Source organism: Pinus tabuliformis, chromosome 5_2, assembly GCF_031772625.1.
Source record: "Pinus tabuliformis cultivar Carrire ecotype Pingquan chromosome 5_2, CPIR1, whole genome shotgun sequence".
Lineage (NCBI taxonomy): Eukaryota > Viridiplantae > Streptophyta > Pinopsida > Pinales > Pinaceae > Pinus > Pinus tabuliformis.
Genome location: NC_142306.1, coordinates 859,003,589 through 859,024,798, shown reverse-complemented (window position 1 = coordinate 859,024,798; position 21,210 = coordinate 859,003,589). Strand labels below are relative to the sequence as shown.

Sequence of the window (21,210 nt, the reverse complement as noted above, 5' to 3'; positions counted from 1 at the left end):
TCATATCATGTAGAGCCATGTCTCTCTCTTATTCACTAACTAGCCTAGATCTATCTTAACAATGGACCTACTAAAATCTTTTTTTACTCTAAAAAAAGTTTCCACCTCAAGAGATTTGACCCTCATCAACATCTCATAGATTCAAAATTAAGATAACTCTAAGCTAATTTAATTAATAATAATAATACTATTTTTTTATATAATTTGAATCATACTATTTTAATTAAATAATTATAATTATTAATTTAATTTATTTTTATATAATTGGACGAGTCAAAATATTTACTTACATACATAACATAGATTGAAGAAGGATGCCGAGGCGGAGGAATTGACCGGACCGGACGGTCAATGGTGCCTGGAATCCGCCCAATTGTTTTTCAAAAAAGCTTGCATATACGTGTTTGAATCATGTTTTTGATGGTGGAAATGGATTCAAACCTCTATGGCTCCCAAGATCTTGAAGTTTGAGAGTGGATTTACAAAAATCCCTGCCAAATTTTATCAAAACTTACCGGAATTTCTATGATTTTCCGGGCAAGAAACAATGTGTTTAGACTACGACATTGGGCTTGGAGTATGTCTTAAAAGTGCTTATGTTGGGCTTGGAGTATGTCTTAAAAGTGCTTATGTTTGGCTAAGACCTCTTCTTCCTGAAACGTATCAATGGCCCAAGACCTAGAGTCATCTAGCAAAAGTGAAACCCTAACCCTTACCACCAGCTATTTATTCCAAGTGGCATAGTTTTCTTTAAATAATGGTGATGAGTCAACCTGGATTTACAAATAACAGCAAAAAATAATTGTCATGCACTGACTTCACAACTAAATTATAATAAATTTTCCAAAAAAACATAAATTAATTTAGTCCCTCCGACCACAAAACAATTAATTATCTTAGCTTGCATCAATGGTTTAATGTTGTTGGATGATATCTATTATCGGCTATTGCTACAAGTACCATACCTTTAAACTGCCAAAAGTGAATATAGTTGTGCCACGCCATTTTTATGTGCACGGGCAAATTTCACAATAAAATTATTTTGGCATGGTTGGATGAACTCTCAGCACAGAGATAACCTGCCAACCATGGCCTCCACTCTGCCTCTCTTCTCTACATCTTACATATACCGGAGAAGAAACTCCTTGAATTCATCATATGGTCTCTGCAAAACCTGGAAATCTTTAAGATTTACCAAACACAAAACAAAATTAACATTAAGCAACTACGGCAGAAGAGATGCCATATTATTCACAGTATTTGCTGAGATTGTAGGAGCACATCAGCAACAAGAGAACCTAGGGCAACCAGCAGTGAATGCAAAAGAATTCAGTAAGGAGTCCTTAGAACGAATTCAGATAGATGGGGAGCCCCCCACTGTTGTATTGGCACCTGGTCGTCGAATTGTTGCAGGTGGGTATCATGTTTTCCTTGACAAATTTGATTAGTTTTCAAAAGCTATTTGTAAATAATATAAATTTATTGAGGAGATGGGCTGTTCTATGAGGTTATCGAAATGAAACCGTGAATAATGCTAAAACCATATGATGTTCCCGAGAACATAATTGATATAGCTAAGGTTTCTGAATAAATAAAGCCAATTGTGGGTTTGGCACTATGGTTCGCAGAGAAACATTATGAACTATCGATTGTCTAAATAGATTCTTAGTTTACCTTATTCGCTAAAGCTTGCAAAGGTTAATAGAATACTAAATTTCCCTTTGAAATGCATAAATTTCTCATTTTATAAATTGAGTTGTTTTGCCAATGTTTCTCCTCCTCAGAAGGCGGCAATTTGCTCATCAAAACTGGGTTTTCCCTTTTCAGTCTATCAAATTATACTGAGTCATTTTGTCCAAAAGGTAATTATCCCACTAAAGGCAAACCCGACAGGTCTGAAACCTGTGGTATTGTTGAGGATTTCCATGGTACGTTGATAGTCTTGTACACTATGGGGATGTGTACCTCTACCAATATCGACGTTGAAATCATTTCACTAATTCAAGGTTTAAATCATTTTCTCTTTGGGAATTAAGAAACTTGTTATAATGGGGGACTCTAAGCTTGCCGTCATATAACCTAAGTCCAAGAATATGACAAATCAAGTATATTCTGGGTGAATACAAAAGCATTGTCTGTAAATTTGAAGGACTCTTGGATTTCTTACAGTGAGGTATAAACACATGAGCGGACTATTATGGCGACTTATGGGTTGGTCTCCCTTTTCCCTAAAACACATTGTCAAAAGCTACAACACAATTGTTAAAGAAGGTTAGTATTCGTTAAATATAGAAAGGATGGGAATTGAACCCAGGATCTGCCCCTGTTCAGTGAGCTGCTCTGCTACTGAAGTGTATTCCCATTTGATAATGGGCAACCCTTGTTCATAGTGTGGATTGTTATTCCAATACCGCCTCTCAAGCCACACTACAACCACTCTGCAGGCTTAGCGCTTTGGGAATTTTATAACACCATGCTTTGATAACAGGCAACCCTTGTTCGGAGTATGGATTGGTTTTCCAACAATATGCAATCTGTATACTTAGTTGCTATGAGGATAGCTGTGATCCCATCCTAGTGGGTGATGAGGCTCATCAATGGGTAAATTATATGGATCTTAATGCACCTCCAACTTACTAAAATCAACTTTTTTCATAATTCTTTACTTGTTTTAATTATATTTTGCTTAATGAGGAGAGTGAAGATGAGATGTCATGTCTAGTGGTTTATATGTGCATTGGTTGTAGGTTTTGGAGCAAGTTTTGGCTAATTAAAGTGCAGGAACTCGAATGAAGACAAGCAAGAGGGATTCTAGGAGATAGGATCTCCCTCCTTAACTCCTCACTCACTTGAATATTCCTCAATCAAATCTCATCAGCTCGGAGTTGCAAGCAACTGAGTCATGAGGTTCATTGGCAGCCAAGCCAGTGACAGTTGAAGACCAGTTGATCTCAAGATTGGGAGCCAAGCCTCCCTAAATTTAAGGAAGTTGTTGGTAACTTTAGTTGTATAAATCAAGAGGCCTAGAGCCTCATTAGGATTCAGATTTTTTGTGCAAGATAACTAAGCATCATTTTCGAGTTGAAGCATTGTAACCAAGCACTCTTGTGTATTTCTGATATTTTAATGAAAATGAGCAGCATTCCCTTGATCCAACACTGAGTTGACTTAGAGGGCTGAAGCTCTTGGGTTAGGGCCCAACCCTAGCAGCAAAGGTTCCTCTTGTTGTATATGTATGCTTAGGTTATACTCATAGTTAGTTGCTAAACTGATTTTGGTGTTGTTAATTTGCAAATATTGGTAGGGTTAATTAGTTTGCTTCCATTTGTGGATAGTTCTAACAGTAGCATCGTAGTGACAAGAAGATATTCCAAAAAGGCTGACAGCAAGTGGTTTTCACCTCATTTCTCCCTTTCAGGGATCATGGCTTGAGGAACACTTCCCATACAACCCAAAAAGACAGAATTCTTGCTTTTTGCGTAATCTAGGGTTTCCTGCTAATTAGGTCATTATCTTTCAGTTTCATAGGATAAGCTGCAATTGGCATTTCTGATCTCTTAGGTTTTGCATTGATTTCATATCGCTTTTGTATTGGTTTCAAGCACTTCCATGCATGAACTTAGCAAATAAATGGTGACAACTCTGTTTTCTTCTATTTGAATAAACCCTTCTTGTTTTTAGATGAATTTATGTATAAATGCCAACAATGATGTGTGTTGTTGCAGGAGTTTCTACATTGTAGGGAGACCTCATCTCATCAGCCTCAGCCAAGCCATATCCACCCATGATTGCCAAAAGTCACTAAGGTCTCAATTCGAATTCTTGTTTTATAAGGAAAACTTGCCATCTCCATTGAGCAAATCCAACCATCTTAAAGCTTTTGCTTGAGTTCTGAGTAAGTGCCTACCACTTCCATGCCTTATTCCCTCCTTATTCACCTTTTCCAAGCTCCATCCCACCTTCTAGACCACTCCCTAAGCTTTTGGCCTATTCCTGTAGTAAAACAGGGGATCCTGTAGGAGAACTAGTACATCCTGTAGGAAACCCGTAGCAACCTATTTTGAGCCTGAATTGAGAAAAAACATCACTAAAGTGAGGATTAGGTCCCTACTTGACCTCCAAGCCATCAGAACCATTGTACTCCTCTTCCTCCACACCTGTCCCTCCTGCCAAAGAACCAAAAAAGATTAGCATTTACATTTTTCAAGCAAAAGGATAAAAAAAGGAGTTCTTTGTATTTATTCATACACACAACAATTAGTACTCTCTAGATTAGATTTCATGCTTAGATTAGTTAAGACCTCACATGTGTTAAAGTAGGGTTCTTTTGCAAGCAAGGTATGCTAGCAAGTAGATAGAGGATTTCATGTTATTTTGCAAGCATTTTTTCAGTCTTTCATTCTTGCAATAGGCAACATTTCTTTTCTCCCAATTAGAGTAAATTTCCCCTCTCCAGTTGGTAATCAGACTTCTTCTAGTCAATAGAAGGCTGGTTTGAGAAACCCTAGTGGTCTATCGCCCCAGCTCAACAGTGACAAAGAGTAGACCAATTACATCTATTTGTGTATACAACATTGTCACCTCCAAGTTTGTACGAACCCCGGGTTGATGAAGTAAAGTTGGTAGCCCCAGGAGTTGCAACATCCTTGCTGCAATACTGGTGCTCATCACCTTTTGGCGCCGTTGCTGGGGAGGTGTCTGAGTAGATGTGATTTCTGCTTTCTTTCTTCCTTATCTCTTTCATTTTGCAATTAGTTCCATTCAGCAAATAGTTGCAATTTAGTTATGTTTTCTTTCAATTCTGCAAGCAGTTTAAAACTCTAAAAAAAAGAAACTCCTTTCATGCCTCGTAGGAATAGGGATAACTTAGGAAAATTTCTGCCAAATACCCCCACCACTTCAAACAGCCAACCTTCCCTCTTCTTCGATGGCTGTGAGCTAGAGGACCCCTTAGGCGAACAACCAGAGATTTTTGAAGAGCCTATAGGGGAAGAAGAAGAAATCATTCCACCAACTGACACAATGGCTGAAAATAGAAATGAAAGGGGAGGGAAAGAGTTGAGGGTGCTTTTCCCATCAGAGAAACTAATGGGGATGCCAAGATGAAAAACATAAGCCCCTCTGCTCTTCCTCACTTCCATGGCCTAACCTCAGAAGATCTAGATACTTTTTTGTTTGAATTTGCTGTCATATGCAAAACTTATGATTACACCTCTGATGATCAGAAGTTGAAATTATTCCCATCCACTCTCAAGGATGCAGCCCTGCGCTGCTTCATGGGTTTACTTGGGGATAGTATCACCACTTGGGCTCAGATGCAACAAGCTTTCAACAAGAAGTATATGGACTACTGCAGGTCCAAAGATACCAAAGAGGAAATTTTTAGAATGACATTAGGACATGATGAGTCCTTAGAGGATTATGAAGAAAGATTCCAACTTAGCTACAAAAGGGCCAGGTGCACCCTTGATCCTGAATCAATTAAGTTAGTCCTTCTCAGGGGGATCAGGGAAGACTTCCTAGAAACCCTAAACCTGCTGTCAGGAGGGGACATCTACGAGTTACCCTATGATGATATCAAGATAGTTTTCAAGAATCATTTTAGGGCAATGAGAAAGAAGGGTAGGGCTAGTCAAGCGGTGGCCAGTTCATCCTCTTCCAATACATCCATAAAAAGTGAAATTGGGAACATGTTGGAACATTTTAAGAGTGAAATGCTATAAACCCTTGCTCTGCAAATGGACACTATGCAGATCAAAAGAAAGCAAGGGGAAGTGGAGAGAGCATTAGCCATCTTTTGCCCTAGATGCACAAGGAGGCACCCTAGGAATGAATGTCCATTGAACCTTATAGAAGTCTGCTCGGTCTGTGAGGAAAACCACTCCACAGACAAGTGGCCTTTTCTGCCTGGACTAAAAGCTGTGTATCAGGGAACCGAAGGGGTGACTGAACAACTCTGCTCAATGTTTTAAAACTCCGACTCCGATTCCGACTCGGCCGAGGGTCGACTCCGACTCCGACTCCGACTCGGTATCGACTCGGCCGGCTCGATTTCAATGACTCGGTCATTGTAAAAAATACATTAAATATTTATTTTTTATAAAAGCATATAATTTTAAAGATTTTCATTCATGTTTCCGAACACACAACATTAGAATATAGATAGAAGACAACATATGATCAAAGTAGGCTCATGAATATATCCATTATATCAAAATGGCACCCAGTGCATTGTCCAATACATACACGATGATGATATAGAGATCAAAACAAAAACACATAACCAAGGAGGCTATAAATGGCCTCTACAACAAAAGTCTGTGACTAGTACTATTGGCTACTGCTAGAGTTGCCAACATCAACTGGCTCAGTATTACTTGGGAGTAGGAGCGAAAGTGGGGAGCGAGAGCGAAAACGGGAGCGGGAGCGACATTTTAAGAAGCTCCTGGTTTGGGAGCGAATCCCAGAGGAGTTCGACAACCAATGTCACTAACATCAAAGTACATAGAGGGATTGGTGCTCTTGATTAAATACAAGTTCCATACCCTAATACATGACAAAAGTCAATGGAAACATTGCAATCCTTCAATCCTGAAATCCTGAAAAATTGATAAGTCTGCTGGATTTTGAATGAAATCTAAAATTCTACTTTCTCCGTATGAAATCCAATGAGGCCGAAACCACTCTCAAACATCCTGAGTCATTTCATGGTAATGTTAAAAATTTAAGTAAAAGGATGAAAATGAAGATTAAGGAGAATGTCACTTTTACTTTAAGAATTTAACATTACCATGAAATTTGAATAGCATATCAATAGTACAGAGCATTTCAGTGTGTTAAATAGGTTTGGGAGGGGGAAATGGACCCTAAATAACATTTAACTAATTCATACAACACATTGGAGTCCAAACCAATCAGCAAACACCTTAAAAAATCACTAAAAAATTGTTAAATTGCTGTTTTACTAGTGTTACAGGCCACTATTTGTGACTCGGCCGAGTTAGTATGGAAACGGCCGAGTTGGCCGAGTCAGCCATGACTCGGCCGACCGGACCGTTCCAAAGGCCGTTTCAATGTTTGAGGTGCCGGCTCGGATCAACCCGGCCGTTTCGGTTTCGAAACGGCCGTTTCTTAAAACCATGACTCTGCTACATAAATCAAAGGAGGCCTCATGGGCCTCGACCATACCAACAGGGCATGCAAGGGTCATCCTATTCATATTACAACCCTAATCAAAACACATCCATTCCCCCTTGGTGCCCCCCTACTCATCCTTCCTGGTCTACACCTTCTCCTTGGTCTTTTGCACCTCAATACCATTCCCAATCGGCCAACCAACCATTTCAGCCATATACTCCTCCACAACCTCAGTGGAATGCACCACCCCAAGGGTGGAGGCCCCCATACAACCAAGCTCCAGCTCTATTGCCTTCACCTCCATCTCAACCACAGCTCCTACACCCTGCTCCACCTAAACAACCTCAGATGCCTGCCCAACCAAACCCGAACCCGAACAACAAACAGGCACAACAGGTCTACAGTGGAGAAACATCCTACCCTACCTATGCTGTGGAAATTCATGAAATTAACCTTAGGTCTGGGAGAGTGCTCCTAGATAACCAACCTCCATCTCCACCTAGGGAGAGTGAGGAGGAAAGAGAGGAAAGTGTACCTAGAGTGAATCCACCCCCCTTTCCTGAAAGGTTAACCCATCCAGTCCAGCACACCCCAGAAGAGACTAAACTTCTGGGTGAGTTGAAAAATCTGTGTCAAAATCCCACTTCTCCAAGCTATCAAAGATGTCCCCATCTACAACAAGCTGATCAAGGAGAAGTGTTTCAAACATCCAGGAAGGCGAAAGAAAGACACCCCTACCATTAATGTCATTGGACAGTTGTCCGACTTAATGCTGGGGTGGGTAATTTGCCCAAAGTATCTAGATCCTGGGAGTCCTGTAGTAGATGTACACATCGATGGCACCATTGTTCCCCATACCTTGATTGATCTTGGGGTTGCCATCAATGTGATGACTAAGGACACTATGCTCAAGCTGAATCTCCAGGGATCATTAAGGAAGACCACGACAGTCTTGCAGCTTGCAGACCAATCCATAGTAGCTCCTGAGGGAATTGTTGAGGATGTGATGGTCTCCATTGATTCCTGGGAATACCCTACTGACTTCTTAGTTCTCTAGCCTAAGACCAAATTCAATGGTTATTGTCCCATCCTTGGGAGGTATTGGTTAGCCACTGCTAATGCCTACATAAGCTGCAGGGCTGGAAATATGACCATAAAAAATGGGCATCTGTCCAAACAATTGGTCTTGTACCCTCCTACTCAACCATCCCTAGAGCATGACTTACCTTTATGGCTAGAAGAGGAGGAAGAAGATGAAGTCTACTCCTCCCAAATCTATACCCTAGAAACTACCATAGGAGGAGGACAACCTGATGAAGATGACTTGATTGAACACATCCTCCAAAATCAAACTCCCAACACCATGTCTCTGGAGGAAGTAGTGAAGGAAGCCAAGGACAACCATCAGATTGATCTATGCTTAGCTAACTCAAACCCTACTTGTGTCAAGACAATAGAATTCGGCCTTGAAAGAGCATTGAAAATCAACCCCTCTCTCTCTGTACACCAAGAAGAGGATTTATGTAACATGCTAAGAGAGAATTTGGATGCCTTTGCTTGTAATTATAAAGAAATGAAGGGAGTGCACCCTTCGGTGTGTACTCACCACAATTACATCAAGGAAGGTTGCAAGCCAGTCCGCCAACCCCAAAGGAGAATGAATCTAGTCCTCAAGGATATAGTCAAAGAAGAACTGCAAAAGTTGTTGGATGTAGGATTCATTTACCCCATCTTGGACAGTGAGTGGGTGTCTCCTTTGGTGCTAGTTCCAAAGAAAAATGGAAAGTGGAGGATCTGTGTGGATTACCGAGAGCTAAACAAAGCCACAAAGAAGGACCATTTCCCTCTACCTTTCATTGACCAAGTATTAGATGGTTTGGCAAGAAAGAAGTTCTTCTCTTTCCTGGATGGATTCAGCGGGTACAATCAAATCCAGATCAGCCCAGAGGACCAGGATAAAACCACCTTCACCTGTCCTTGGGGTACTTTTGCTTATAGGGTCCTTCCTTTTGGTTTATGCAATGCCCCTACCACTTTCCAGAGAGTAGTCCTAAGCATCTTTGCAGAGCTAGTCCATGATGCAGTAGAAATTTATATGGATGATTTCACCCCCTATGGGTGTGATTTCCAGGAGGCTCTCTCTAACCTGGGAAAGGTGTTAAACAAATGCATTGAAATGAACTTATCCCTTAGTCCCGAAAAATGTGAATTCTTAATGACTGCAGGGACTGTTCTAGGTCACTCAATATCCCAGGAAGGACTGCAAGTAGACCCAAATAAGATAGCCATCATAAAAAGGGTCCCTACTCCACAGAAGCAGAGGGATGTCAGAAGTTTCTTAGGGTTAGCCGATATTATAGGAGATTTATAAAAGATTTCAGCAAGGTAGCCTCTCCCTTATTTGGATTATTGGCCAAAGACTCCGAATTTTTATGGTCAGAAAGCTGCCAAGAGGCCCTAGAAACCCTAAAGGACAAATTGACTACTGCACCTATTCTCCGAGGCCCAAACTGGGCTCTTCCTTTTCACATTCATGTCGATGCCTCTCACAAAGTTATAGGAGCAACTCTAGGCCAGATAGATGACAAGCTACCTTATGCCATTTACTTCATCAGCAAGAATCTGTCGAAAGCCGAGTTAAACTACACAGTAACTGAAAAAGAGCTCCTAGTTGTTGTCCATTCATTGAATAAATTTAGGCATTACATTACTGGTTACCAGACATTTGTACATACCGACCATGCTGCAATTAAATATTTGATGAACAAACCTGATGTAAATGCCTAGATTATTAGATGGTTACTTTTATTGCAACAATTTGATCTAACTATTATTGATAAGCCTGGCAAAGAGAATGTAGTTGCAGATTTTTTTATCCAGATTGACTTTGCTTGCAGGTGAGGAAGGAATGGTTGATGATTAGCTACCAGATAAACGTTTATTTGCCATTTCAGTTCTCTCTCCATGGTTTGCTGACATAGCAAACTACTTGGTATCTGCACAGTTCCCTCCAAATTTGTCCTCCAAGGAAAAGAGCAGAATCATAAGAAAAAGCGCCCCATTCACTTGGATTGGGGGCAATCTCTTCAAGATGGGTCCAGATCAAATTCTGAGAAGATGTGTCAGGGAGGAGGAGGTTTTTGACATCCTTCTGGCCTGTCATGATGGGCCTTGTGGAGGTCACTTTGCAGCCAAAAGAACAACATTCAAGGTACTACAAGCTGGCTATTATTGGCCCACTCTCCACCAAGATGTAAAAAGGTATACCAGCCAGTGTGATTGGTGCCAAAGGATGGGGAAGCCTACCCCTAGGGATGAAATGCCTCTGCAACCTCAAGTGACTTTCGAGCCATTTGACAAGTGGGGCATGGATTTCATCGGGCCCATTGACCCTCCATCCAGACAGAAGAAGTACATCATTGTGTGCACTGACTACTTAACAAAGTGGGTTGAAGCCAAAGCTATCAAGGTAGCCACAGAAGAAAAAGTGGCTGAATTCTTGAGGGAGAATGTGTTTTATAAGTTTGGATACCCTAGAGAGTTGGTCACTGATCAAGGTAGTCAATTTACATCCCACATGATTGAAAATCTATTAAGCCAGCATAAGATCAAGCACAAAAAGTCCACTCCTTACCACCCACAGGCTAATGGGCAAGTGGAAGTCACCAACTGAGCATTGGAAAGCATTATGACCAAAGTGATTAGCAACAACAGAAAGGATTGGGTAGACAGACTAGTGGAGGCCACCTGGGCCTACAACACTACTTGGAAGACCACCACTGGCTTCACTCCTTATGAGCTGGCCTATGGGAAGAAAGCCCTGCTGTCCATTGAATTTGAATACAACACCTTAAGGATGGTAGCACAATTGGATCTAGATGTCACAAGGGCACAACAAGAAAGATTGCTCCAACTGAATGGGTTAGATGAATTTAGGATGCAGGCCCTCCTGCACACAAAAGTGACTCAAGTACAAAGGAAAATCTGGCATGACAGAAATATCAAGGACAAACTGTTTCAAGAAGGCGACTGGGCCTTGCTGTATGAATCCCAGTACAAATATTTCAAAGGCAAGTTAATGACCAGATGGTTGGGACCATATGTGATAGAAAAGTGCCATGATAATGGCGTTGTTCAAATAAGAACCATCGATGCAGAAGGTATCCCTTTGCTTGTCAATGGGTACAGGTTAAAAGTCTACAAAAAGCCCTTATCAAAGCAGGAATTCATTAGTAGCATCAGCAAGGTAGTGATGGTGATTGAAGAAGTCTCGACTTCCACCTCACCAAGTTCTTAGAGAAAAGAAAAAAAGAAAAAAGAAAAAAAAAAAAAAAATGAATAAAGAGACCCAGGTGAAAACCTCCATGAGGCACCTGAGTCCAACTTTTGGGTTGAAAACCTCTTGAGGTAGCCCAAGAGTATTGAAAAAATAAAATAAAAGATCTTTGGGTGAAAACCTCTTTTGAGGCACCCAAGGTAGGAAACAAGGATGAAAACCTCCTTCGAGGCAGCCTAGTTTTCTTTCAAAAAAAAAAAGAGAAAAAAAAGAAAAGAAAAAAAAGAAAAAACACATACAAAAATAACAATTCTGTTTTGCAGGTTTGCAAGAAGATGATGAGCACATGATATAGAGGACAGCAGGCCCTACAACAAATTATGTTTTCCTTCATCCATCTCATCTCCTCCATAATCGCCATGTTCTCCCATCCATACTCAACTTCAGATTCCAACTCCATGAAATTCTGTGTTTTCTACAGGATTCCCTGTAATACTATAGGAGTTTCCTGTAGGTATTACAGGAGGTCTTGAAAAAGTACAGGAAGGGCAGTCCAGTGGAAAAATGGTGACACAAGCCTGTTTTGGAATATGAAAAGATCCATTGACCTCACCACACCTCAGCCAACACCCTTCATGACCATGTCACCCTTGTATCCATAAAAAAAAAATCAAGTTAGAAAATATATAAAAGAAAAGGGGAGAAGAAAAACATCAAAAAGGGGCATGCCAACAACAACCTACCTCACCTGCCACTCCATAACCACATCTTCCACTCATTCCAATACCCATTCAACTTCAAAGCAAAGAAAAGATGCGGAAATTCAAGAAAAAGGCAGCTACATGACATCCTGTAGACATCCTGTAGGAAATCCTGTAGCAGCCTATTCCACAAAAAAGGCCACAACTCCAACCCACCTTTAGCACAAGGACTACAGGAATAAGGAAGCTCCTCCAGAGCTCAGCAGCAACAAGAAGCCCAACAACAACAAAAGCCAACACCTGTACATCATCAAAGGAACAAATCATCAACAAAAGAAGAAGAAAAAAACACAGTTGAGAATATGCAGCTAGGTCAAGAACACCACTCTCCAGCATGCATCAACAAGGCAAACGACCAACAGGTATGTCATCTCACGAATACTCCCTCACAGGTACGAATATGATTAAACTGGAGGAATATGTAGGAAGTTGATTTTATAAGCGAAGGGGGCCAGTTAACATGGCCACCCTTGGTCCGATAACGAAAAGTAAAGGGATAGTCAAGCTACACACGGGGCAAGGTCACATAAAAAAAGGGGAATGAGTAGAAAAGTGGTTAAGTTACGGTGAATAGAAGTGGGAGATGATTACGAGGAAAGGTGATATGATGAGCTTGTAGTGGGACCAACGGTCCAAAAGGAGGTATTCGTACTCGGCTAGCCAGCACATCACCGAACGAAATCATCCACAAATAGAAATAATCACTGACTCCCATGCGAAGTATTGCCTATTTCGAAAAATCTGAAGGCAGAGGCAACCTCGAGGAGTCATCAAAGGAAAAGTTACTCTCGGCCTCCCTGCAGTCAGCGCCTACAGGAAATAGTCAACACCTACAACAAACAAGAGCACCTACAACAAACTACATGAAAACTACAGGATACAGGGAGAATTATCACACAGAGTTATAAGAGGACACTGAGGGCCATCAATTCAAGAGTTCTCATCACCAGAGCATAGCAAAGGGAGGTAGGTGTCATACCTTCTGTGTTTCTCATTTGTAGAAAAAAGAAGAAATCCTCATTTCTTTTAAGTCTTTGCAGTACGCATAAAGATAGACAGATTTATGTGAAAGTCAATGAAGGATAAACTCTGAAACCTCATCACCTATAAAAATTCTTAAACTATAGCCACCCAAGATTAAACAGTTTGGCCAGATCTTTGTTCTCTATCTATCAACATGAAATTTAAAGCATGAATGAATCAAGATTAAACTATTTGACCATCATGGATTGTGGCATTTTTGAAAAACTGCACACAATATTATTTTGCAAAGTAAAGTAAAAAGTAGTGGCATTTGAATTTGCACACTTTTATGATCTATTTTTCTCTCTTTTTTGGGGTTCATATTTTTTACTTTTTTGATCTTTTTCTTTCTTTTTGTCCTTTGATTATTCTTTTAAGACCTAACCTCTTTACATTTTTTAATTTTAATATGGGAAAACATTCTGCAGAAATCAGAAGTATGTACAATATTACAAGACTAACCATAGCCAATTCAAAATTATGAATCCTATTATTATAGGACCCTAACAGTGGCTCGACATGGGGATGGCATTTGTTGGTGAAATGTCAAGAACTTTAGATCAGTAGCCTTTGAAACTTTGACTGTGGTTGGCTTGTAACTACTCCTCTGTGATCTGCTTTTTTCATACATATGATGGCACACCTCTCAAAGCTCAGGGCCTTCTCTTCGGGCTTCAACCTCAAAAGATTACCATCCAATCCAATCTAAACTTTGCAATGTTATATACAATGAGCAAAGTAAAATGAACTACTGTTAATCTATGGATAAGTAATGCTTCAACATTCTACCATTGACTGGTCCTCCTAGTAGATCTGTTCCATCTAACTGTCTCAAAAAAAATGCATTGTTACCCCTGTAACCATAAATGATATAAGGGCCTTGCCATAGGAAATCAAATTTTCCATGTCTACCCTTTTCGTCTCTTCTAGAATCCCATCTGAGTACTTTGTTACCTATGCAAAAATCATCAGCTTTGGTTTTCTTGTCAAAAATGTTTTTGATTTTATCCTAGATCACTTGTGATTTGACATAGACTTCTTCTTTGGTTTGCTGCAAATGTATTGTCTAATTTATCCTCCTTTGGATATCATTAGGTTCTACTTGCAACTCTTGAATCATTTTCATCACTGGTACTCCTAAAGAGAATGGAAAAACAACATCCATTCCTTATACTAGCTGATAAGGAGATGTAACAATGGATTTTTTGGTAGTTAGTCTGTCTGCCCATAAAGCATTAACCAACTTTTTGTTCCAGGTTTTCTTGTTGTCTTCCAACAATTTCTTGATGATATTAACAAGCTTTTGTTTGAGGATTCTGCAAGTCCATTACCTTGAGGGTAATAGGCAGTGGAATGGCCAAGGGTGATGTGATATCTGTTACAAAAGTCTATCATTTTCTTGGATTTGAAAGTAGCTGCATTATCCGTAATGAGCTTTTGGGGGCATCCAAATCTAGAAAGGATGTTCTCAAGGAATGGAATGATGACAGAGTCTGTGGCTTGTCTAGAAGGGATGGCTTCTATCCATTTAGTAAAGTAATCAGTGGCTGTCAAAATCCATTTATGCTGGGTTGAGGAGGATGGGTGAATTTCCCCAATGAAGTCTAAACCCCATTGTTGAAAAGGGATTTCTGTGGAGATGGGTTTGAGAGGTAATGGTAAGAGCTTCCTTTTGCTTTCAAATCAATGTTTTAAAACTCCGACTCCGACTCCGACTTCGACTTCGACTCGGTATCGACTCGGCCAACTCGATTTCAATGACTCGGTCGTTGTAAAAAATACATTAAATATTTTTTTATTTATAAAAAAACATAATTTTAAAGATTTTCATTCATGTTTCCAAACACACAACATTAGCTTTGCTCAACATGTAAACCCTAGCATCTTGTTATCAATGCTCAAATACTGCTATCAACAATTTTGCTGTTTTGCCTCATCATCTCAACCTGTAGAACAAACCCTACTCAAACCCTAGCTGTAGCATAATACACCTTCACTGTCATATCCTTCAATGCAAACTTCAAGACAATCTAAGTATCCAACCATTGTTGATGTATCCCTAGATGTGCAATCAACTACCAAGTTGCTATAGTCAGAAAATTTCAACAGTCTAATTAGATACACCAAGGTGACTGTCATATAACAAGGTGACCATCATATATGGGGTTACTGTTATCACTATCAAGTCAAAGGGACAAGCCATTCATTGCTGTCATATCATTTCAAGATTACATAGAGATGACTGTCATATACTAGGTCACTACTATATGTCTAGGGCACTATCATATCAAGAGCACTGTCATATATCAAGGTGACTGCCATTACATTTCATTGTCAAGTCTAATCACACAATACTGTCATACTTGTCATTACATATCATACAAATTACTGCCAAGATTACTGTCATATCACAAGGTTGCTGCTATATCACAAGATTTATGTTACATACAAGATTACTGCCCTATGTATCATTGTCAGGCCAAGTCATGGATGACTGACCTACTACTAAGTTTCAAGGACACTCAATCATGTGTCAAGGTCATTGCTATGTCAACAAGGTCAATGCCATATCAATTTGTATGATGTATCATACCTCAAAAGAGAAACATGACTTTCATACCTCAACATTTGCATTACAGTCACTGCCCAAGCATCACTTCCATGGATCACTGACCATACATCATAACCATGCATCACTTTTATATTGTTGTCAAGCAATATTGTCATAAACATATGTCATAAATATCACTTTTATACTGCTGTCTCCAACTCGGCCGAGCCGGCCGAGTTATTACCGAGTCGGCCAAGTTGTTAGACAACTCGGCCGGCTCGGTAATAACCCGGCCGGCCGAACCGGTTCACAGGCCGAGTCGACCCAGTGAGGCCTTGACTCGGACCAACTCAGCCGAGTCGGTTCCGAGTCGGCCGAATCTTAAAACAATGCTTCAAATGTTTGGCACTTGTGACAGGAGGTCACATATTTCTTGACATCTGCAAAAAGGGTGGGCCAGTAAAACCCTACCCTTAAAATCTTATCAGCAGTTGTTTTCTAGTATAGGTGTCCTCCACAATCTCCTGCATGAAATTCTTGCATAACTTTGTCAGCTTCATCTTTTAATAAACAATTCAATAAAATGCCACCATTATCTTTCTAAAATAAAGCATTATCTATGATAAAATATTTCATTGATTTCATTTTCAAAAATCTACCTTGGACACCACAATCTCTTGCATGAAATTCTTGCATAACTTTGTCAGCTTCATCTTTTAATAAACAATTCAATAAAATGCCACCATTATCTTTCCAAAATAAAACATTGTCTATGATACAATATTTCATTGATTTCATTTTCAAAAATCTACCTTTAGTTCTAGATAAACTAGGAGGAGATTGTAAGTTTAGTAAAACAAATATGATATCTGCATACCAGGGTGAATCTGTGAAAGCTTCACTGATCTGTGGAGTCGCCATCTCTTCCTGATCATCTAGGGCACCAATGAAATTTATATCTAAGGCTTGACAGTTCGATTCAGCCATGAGTTTAGCCAAACCTTGGCCTTTGATAAGTTTTGTAGGCTTTATTTCTATGTCATATTCCAAAATAGTGGCAATCCATTTGCCTCTCTTTCCTTCAGGCCCATTTTGTGTCAAAATGTCCTTTACTACTGAATTTGGAACATAAGCAATGATGTGTGAGTACAAGATGTACACTCTGAAATCTTTAATAGCTTTCACTAAAGCTAGTGCTTGTTTTTCCATTATGTTTTACTTTAGTGTAGCATCTCTCAAAGATTTGCTGAAAAATGCAATAGGCTGCTCATAACCTTGATCATTCTTTTGCAACAAGACTGCTGCAATAGTATGTTCTGAAGCAAAAGAAAAAATTATAAAATCTTTTTTGAAATCAGGACTTATGAGGACTAGTGTTTTAGTAAGGGCTTCTTTGATTGCCTCAAAAAACTGTTTAGCCTCTACTGTCCACTTAAGTGTTGAATCTTTCTTTAACATGTTATTTAATTCTCTGATTAATTCTGCTAAGTTAGAAATGAATCTCCTAAGAAAATTTATTTTGCCTAAAAATGATTGTAATTCTTTGATGTTTCTAGGATGAGTGATGTTTAGGATTGCCTCTATTCTAGCTGGATCTATTCTAATTCCATCTTTTGATATTATGTGTCCCAAGAGTTTACCTTCTTCTAGACCAAAGAGTGTCTTTTTGGGATTAAGGAAATACCAAATTTTCTACATTTAATAAAAACTCTTCTTAAGTGATCTAGATGTTCACTATCTAATTTGGAAAACATTGTGATGTCATCTTGGTAAACAACTAGAAAGTCATGGATTTCCTTTGCAAAAGCTATGTCCATTGCTCTTTGGAAGGTAGCCCCTACATTCATTAGTCCAAAAGGCATCTTTAAATACATAAAAGTACCCCAGGGAGTGGTAAATGCAGTCTTTGCTTGTTCCTCTGTTTGAATTAAGATTTGGTTGTATCGAGAGAATCCATCAAGCAACGAAATTCTAGATGAGCCTACTACCCTCTGGAGAATGTGGTCCATTTTAGGGAGGGGATAGTTATCTTTTAATGACACTTTGTTCAAGTTCCTGAAATCAACACAGGGTCTGATTTCTCCTGTTTTATTTCTTGTGGTGACTAAATTAGAGACCCAATCTGAATATCTAATTGGTGCTATGATTTGTGCATCATACATCCTTTTTACTTCCTTTTCAATTAATGGCATAAGAACTGGATTAATTCTCCTAAGCTTTTGTTTAAAGGGTTTCTGATCTTCTTTGAGGGGTATCTTATGTTGAATAATGTTGGTATCATAAGACTTAAGGTCTTCATAACTCCAGGCAAAGACATCTTGAAACTCTTTGAACAGACTTATGTATTTCAGCTTTTCATCTGGAGGTAATGCTTTGGATATTTTGATAAGCTTGGGTTTTTCTTCTGTTCCTATGTTACATTCTTCTATGTCTGATCTTAAAGGCTCCATTTTTGGTTTTCTAGCTACATCATTTGAATCAAACAAATCTTCTAATGGGACTAATCCCTTAGGCAAAAAATTATTCTTAAGGTTTAAAATCTTAGAATCATCATTGATTATTTCTTCTATTTCTACTTTTTCTAAGTTATCTATTTCTACTTTAGTGAATTTAGTGGGTTTATTTACATCTAAAACATTTATACCCATCTCACTATTTATGATGTTATCTATTGTACAATCAGTATCTATGTTATTGTTTTGAAACTCTCCTTCAGCGTTCATGAAATCATAGATTTGAGAATCTTGTGAAAAAATCTGCCAATATTTCAAATTATCAGTTATGACAGGTCTGTGTCTTACTTCTGCAGTGCACTGATGGTTGGGCTGAAAAGGTAATTTGCAAGTGCTAGTAAAAGTAGCTAAACCGTGAGCTTGCATGTTCTGTTTCCTAGGAATAGCAGCAAAATCAGTTTCAAGAAGGTCCTTAATTAGATCTAGGACAATCTCTCTGTATTGGCTAAGTCTAGGATTATTCACAGAATATTCTCCTTTAATTTGTTTTATGATCAATTCCGAGTCTCCCATGATAGAAACTCTCTTGGCTCCAAGTTTTCTTACAATTTGCAGTCCTAAGATTAAAGCCTCATACTCTGCCATGTTGTTTGTGCATTTAAAGTTTAATCTAAAGGCATGACCTTCAGAATGATTATTTTCCATGTTATGAATCCAAACTCTTGCACCTGCTCCTAATCTATTTACAGAGCCATCAAAATCCAAATGCCATAGAGACTCATGAAATATGTTTTCACTATCAGGTGATTTGTATTTTTCTTCTACAACTGTGATTTCATTTTTGTCATTGTCTAAATTATACAAGATAAATGAGTCCATATCAGAATGCATGGAGTATATAGGGTAATTCTGTGGTTTTTCTGCACTACTCACCATGTATTTCATCAAGGTTTCTCTGTAAAGTTTTCTTTGCTGACCAAACATAGAGATGGTAGCATATGACATATCTAATTGTAGAGATCCCTGCAATTTTGCTCCCCATGAGTGAGATAACCGCATACCATACTTGGGTGGGATATCAGCAACTACTATGTCCATAACAATACTCTTTGCTGGGCACTGGACTAGAGTTACACACAAATCTTTAATTAGGCCAAGGCATTTGACTTGGCTGGAATCAAAAGAAAACAGGTCCTTGTAGGGTCTGGTGATATCTAAGTTTAATCTCTCCATGATTGCTTTAGGCATTAGGTTATGGGATGCCCCTGAATCTAGCATAACATTATGTAAGATTTTATCATGAATATTTAAGCTAATGTAGAATGGAGGAATACCCCCTTGCTGATGTGTGCCATTTACTTCTAGACCAAATAATAACTCAGGTTGATCATCATTAAGGTTTACATCATCTTCTCCTTCACCTATGTTTAGTGTTTGAATGATTTGTGCTTTGTATGATTCATTTTTCACTAGTTCTGTCAAAGGAACTGATATTTTCAATTTGGCTATCTCAGTCTTAATGTTGAATGGCAATTGAGTTTTGCCTGATTGTGTGAGATCTTCCTGAGCAATTGTGGTCTGTGTACTTTTATCTTCTTTTTCAGCACTTGGCAATTCAGTTTGTGTACCAGCAGTTTTGTTTTGAATTCTCTTATTTGGAATAGTTTGACTAACAGTTGCAGTTTGAGTTTCAGCTGAAGTTATATCTACAATTTTTGGGCTGGAAGTCTCTTGAGTTCCTCTAGGGAGAATTTGTAGAACTTTGGGCACATGAGCTTCTGTTATATTTTAGTTTGTATTTGTACTGATTTCCTAGTGGGAATTCAGTATTCTTTTTGCTTCTAAGGCTGTACTGTTTGTGAACTTCATAGATAGCAGATTCGTAGCCTTGTTTGAAGTCAAAGGTCTCTCCAGATTGTAATTGTAATTGTTGTAGCATGTACAATTCCTGTTCATCTTGAGCAAGAAAAACAACATCTTCGTTTCTAATCCCTAATAGGTTTATCTGGGTGTCATCCTCTTCTTCATGGTTTTGTGAACCTTCAGCATAATTTTCCTGGAAAGGTGGTCTAACCTGTTGATCAGGTATAGCATTTTTTCCAGTATTAAGATTTTTCCTAAAGTTGGGGTTCCTAATTGGGGGTGCTTGTTGATTTTCCCACTGAGATTTTCTTTCCATATTTTCTAATCTATCCATTATCCTTTCTACACTTTTAGCTAAACTGTCTATTTTACCATCTGAAGTGGATGGTTCCTCTTTAATGGTAACTCTTTTCTCATTTCTCATCCTAGCTTTCTTAGCTAATAAATTGGCTTCTACACTAACAACATTACTTTGCATTTGTTCCAATGTTTTAGGGTTTCTTTCTCTCAATTGGTAAGACATATCAGTGTCAAAACCATCAGGAAATTTGATTAGTGCTAGGTCTGGTGGAGGTTTAATATTTGCAGGGATTGCATTATAGATACTGTTGAACCTAGTACAATAATCCTGAACAAATTCATTAGGAGCTCTTCTAATGTTTTCATATTCAGACAATATTTGTAAAGGGTTTTTCTTTCTTTCCCATCTATCAATAAACAATCTATGAAAAACAGCAAAATCAACAGTATGATTAGCAGGTAAATCTTTAAACCATTTCTTGACATCCCCTGCCAGTGTTTGGGAAAATAACCTCATTTGCACATTAGACTCATCAATCTCATGTAACTCAAAGTAATTAGTGATTTTATTCACATGTTGTTCGACAGTATATTGACCAATAGCATCAAACAGAAAGATTTTACTTTGGTAGTCTTGGGGCATGCCATGTAGTTGAGCTGGTAAGACCAAAGGTGCATATCTGTCTGCCATGGCTGATGTTCTAGCTTGGCTAGGAGGTAAAGTAGTGGTGCTTGGAGAAGAACTTGAGATGGTTGTGGATGAACTAGATGAGCTTGAGCTGTTCAGTTGAAGAGGAATTTGAGGAATGAATGGTTTAGGGGAATGAACTGTGGTGGATATTATAG

At 38.9% G+C, this 21,210-nt stretch overlaps 1 protein-coding gene across 3 annotated transcripts in view; it reads left to right on the top strand.

Moving 5' to 3' along the window:
- The first annotated feature begins 968 nt into the window (after window positions 1-968).
- The window catches only part of SLP1 (Calcineurin-like metallo-phosphoesterase superfamily protein), a 363,036-nt gene continuing 342,794 nt past the window's right edge, over window positions 969-21,210 (top strand). For 2 of the 3 annotated variants that reach the window (XM_089437119.1, XM_089437120.1), the window contains exon 1: window positions 969-1,413. In XM_089437119.1, the coding sequence (XP_089293245.1) occupies window positions 1,056-1,413 (358 nt within the window). In that variant the 5' untranslated portion in view covers window positions 969-1,055. The remainder of the gene's footprint in view (window positions 1,414-21,210) is intronic. The other variant, XM_089437118.1, reaches the window with a different exon arrangement.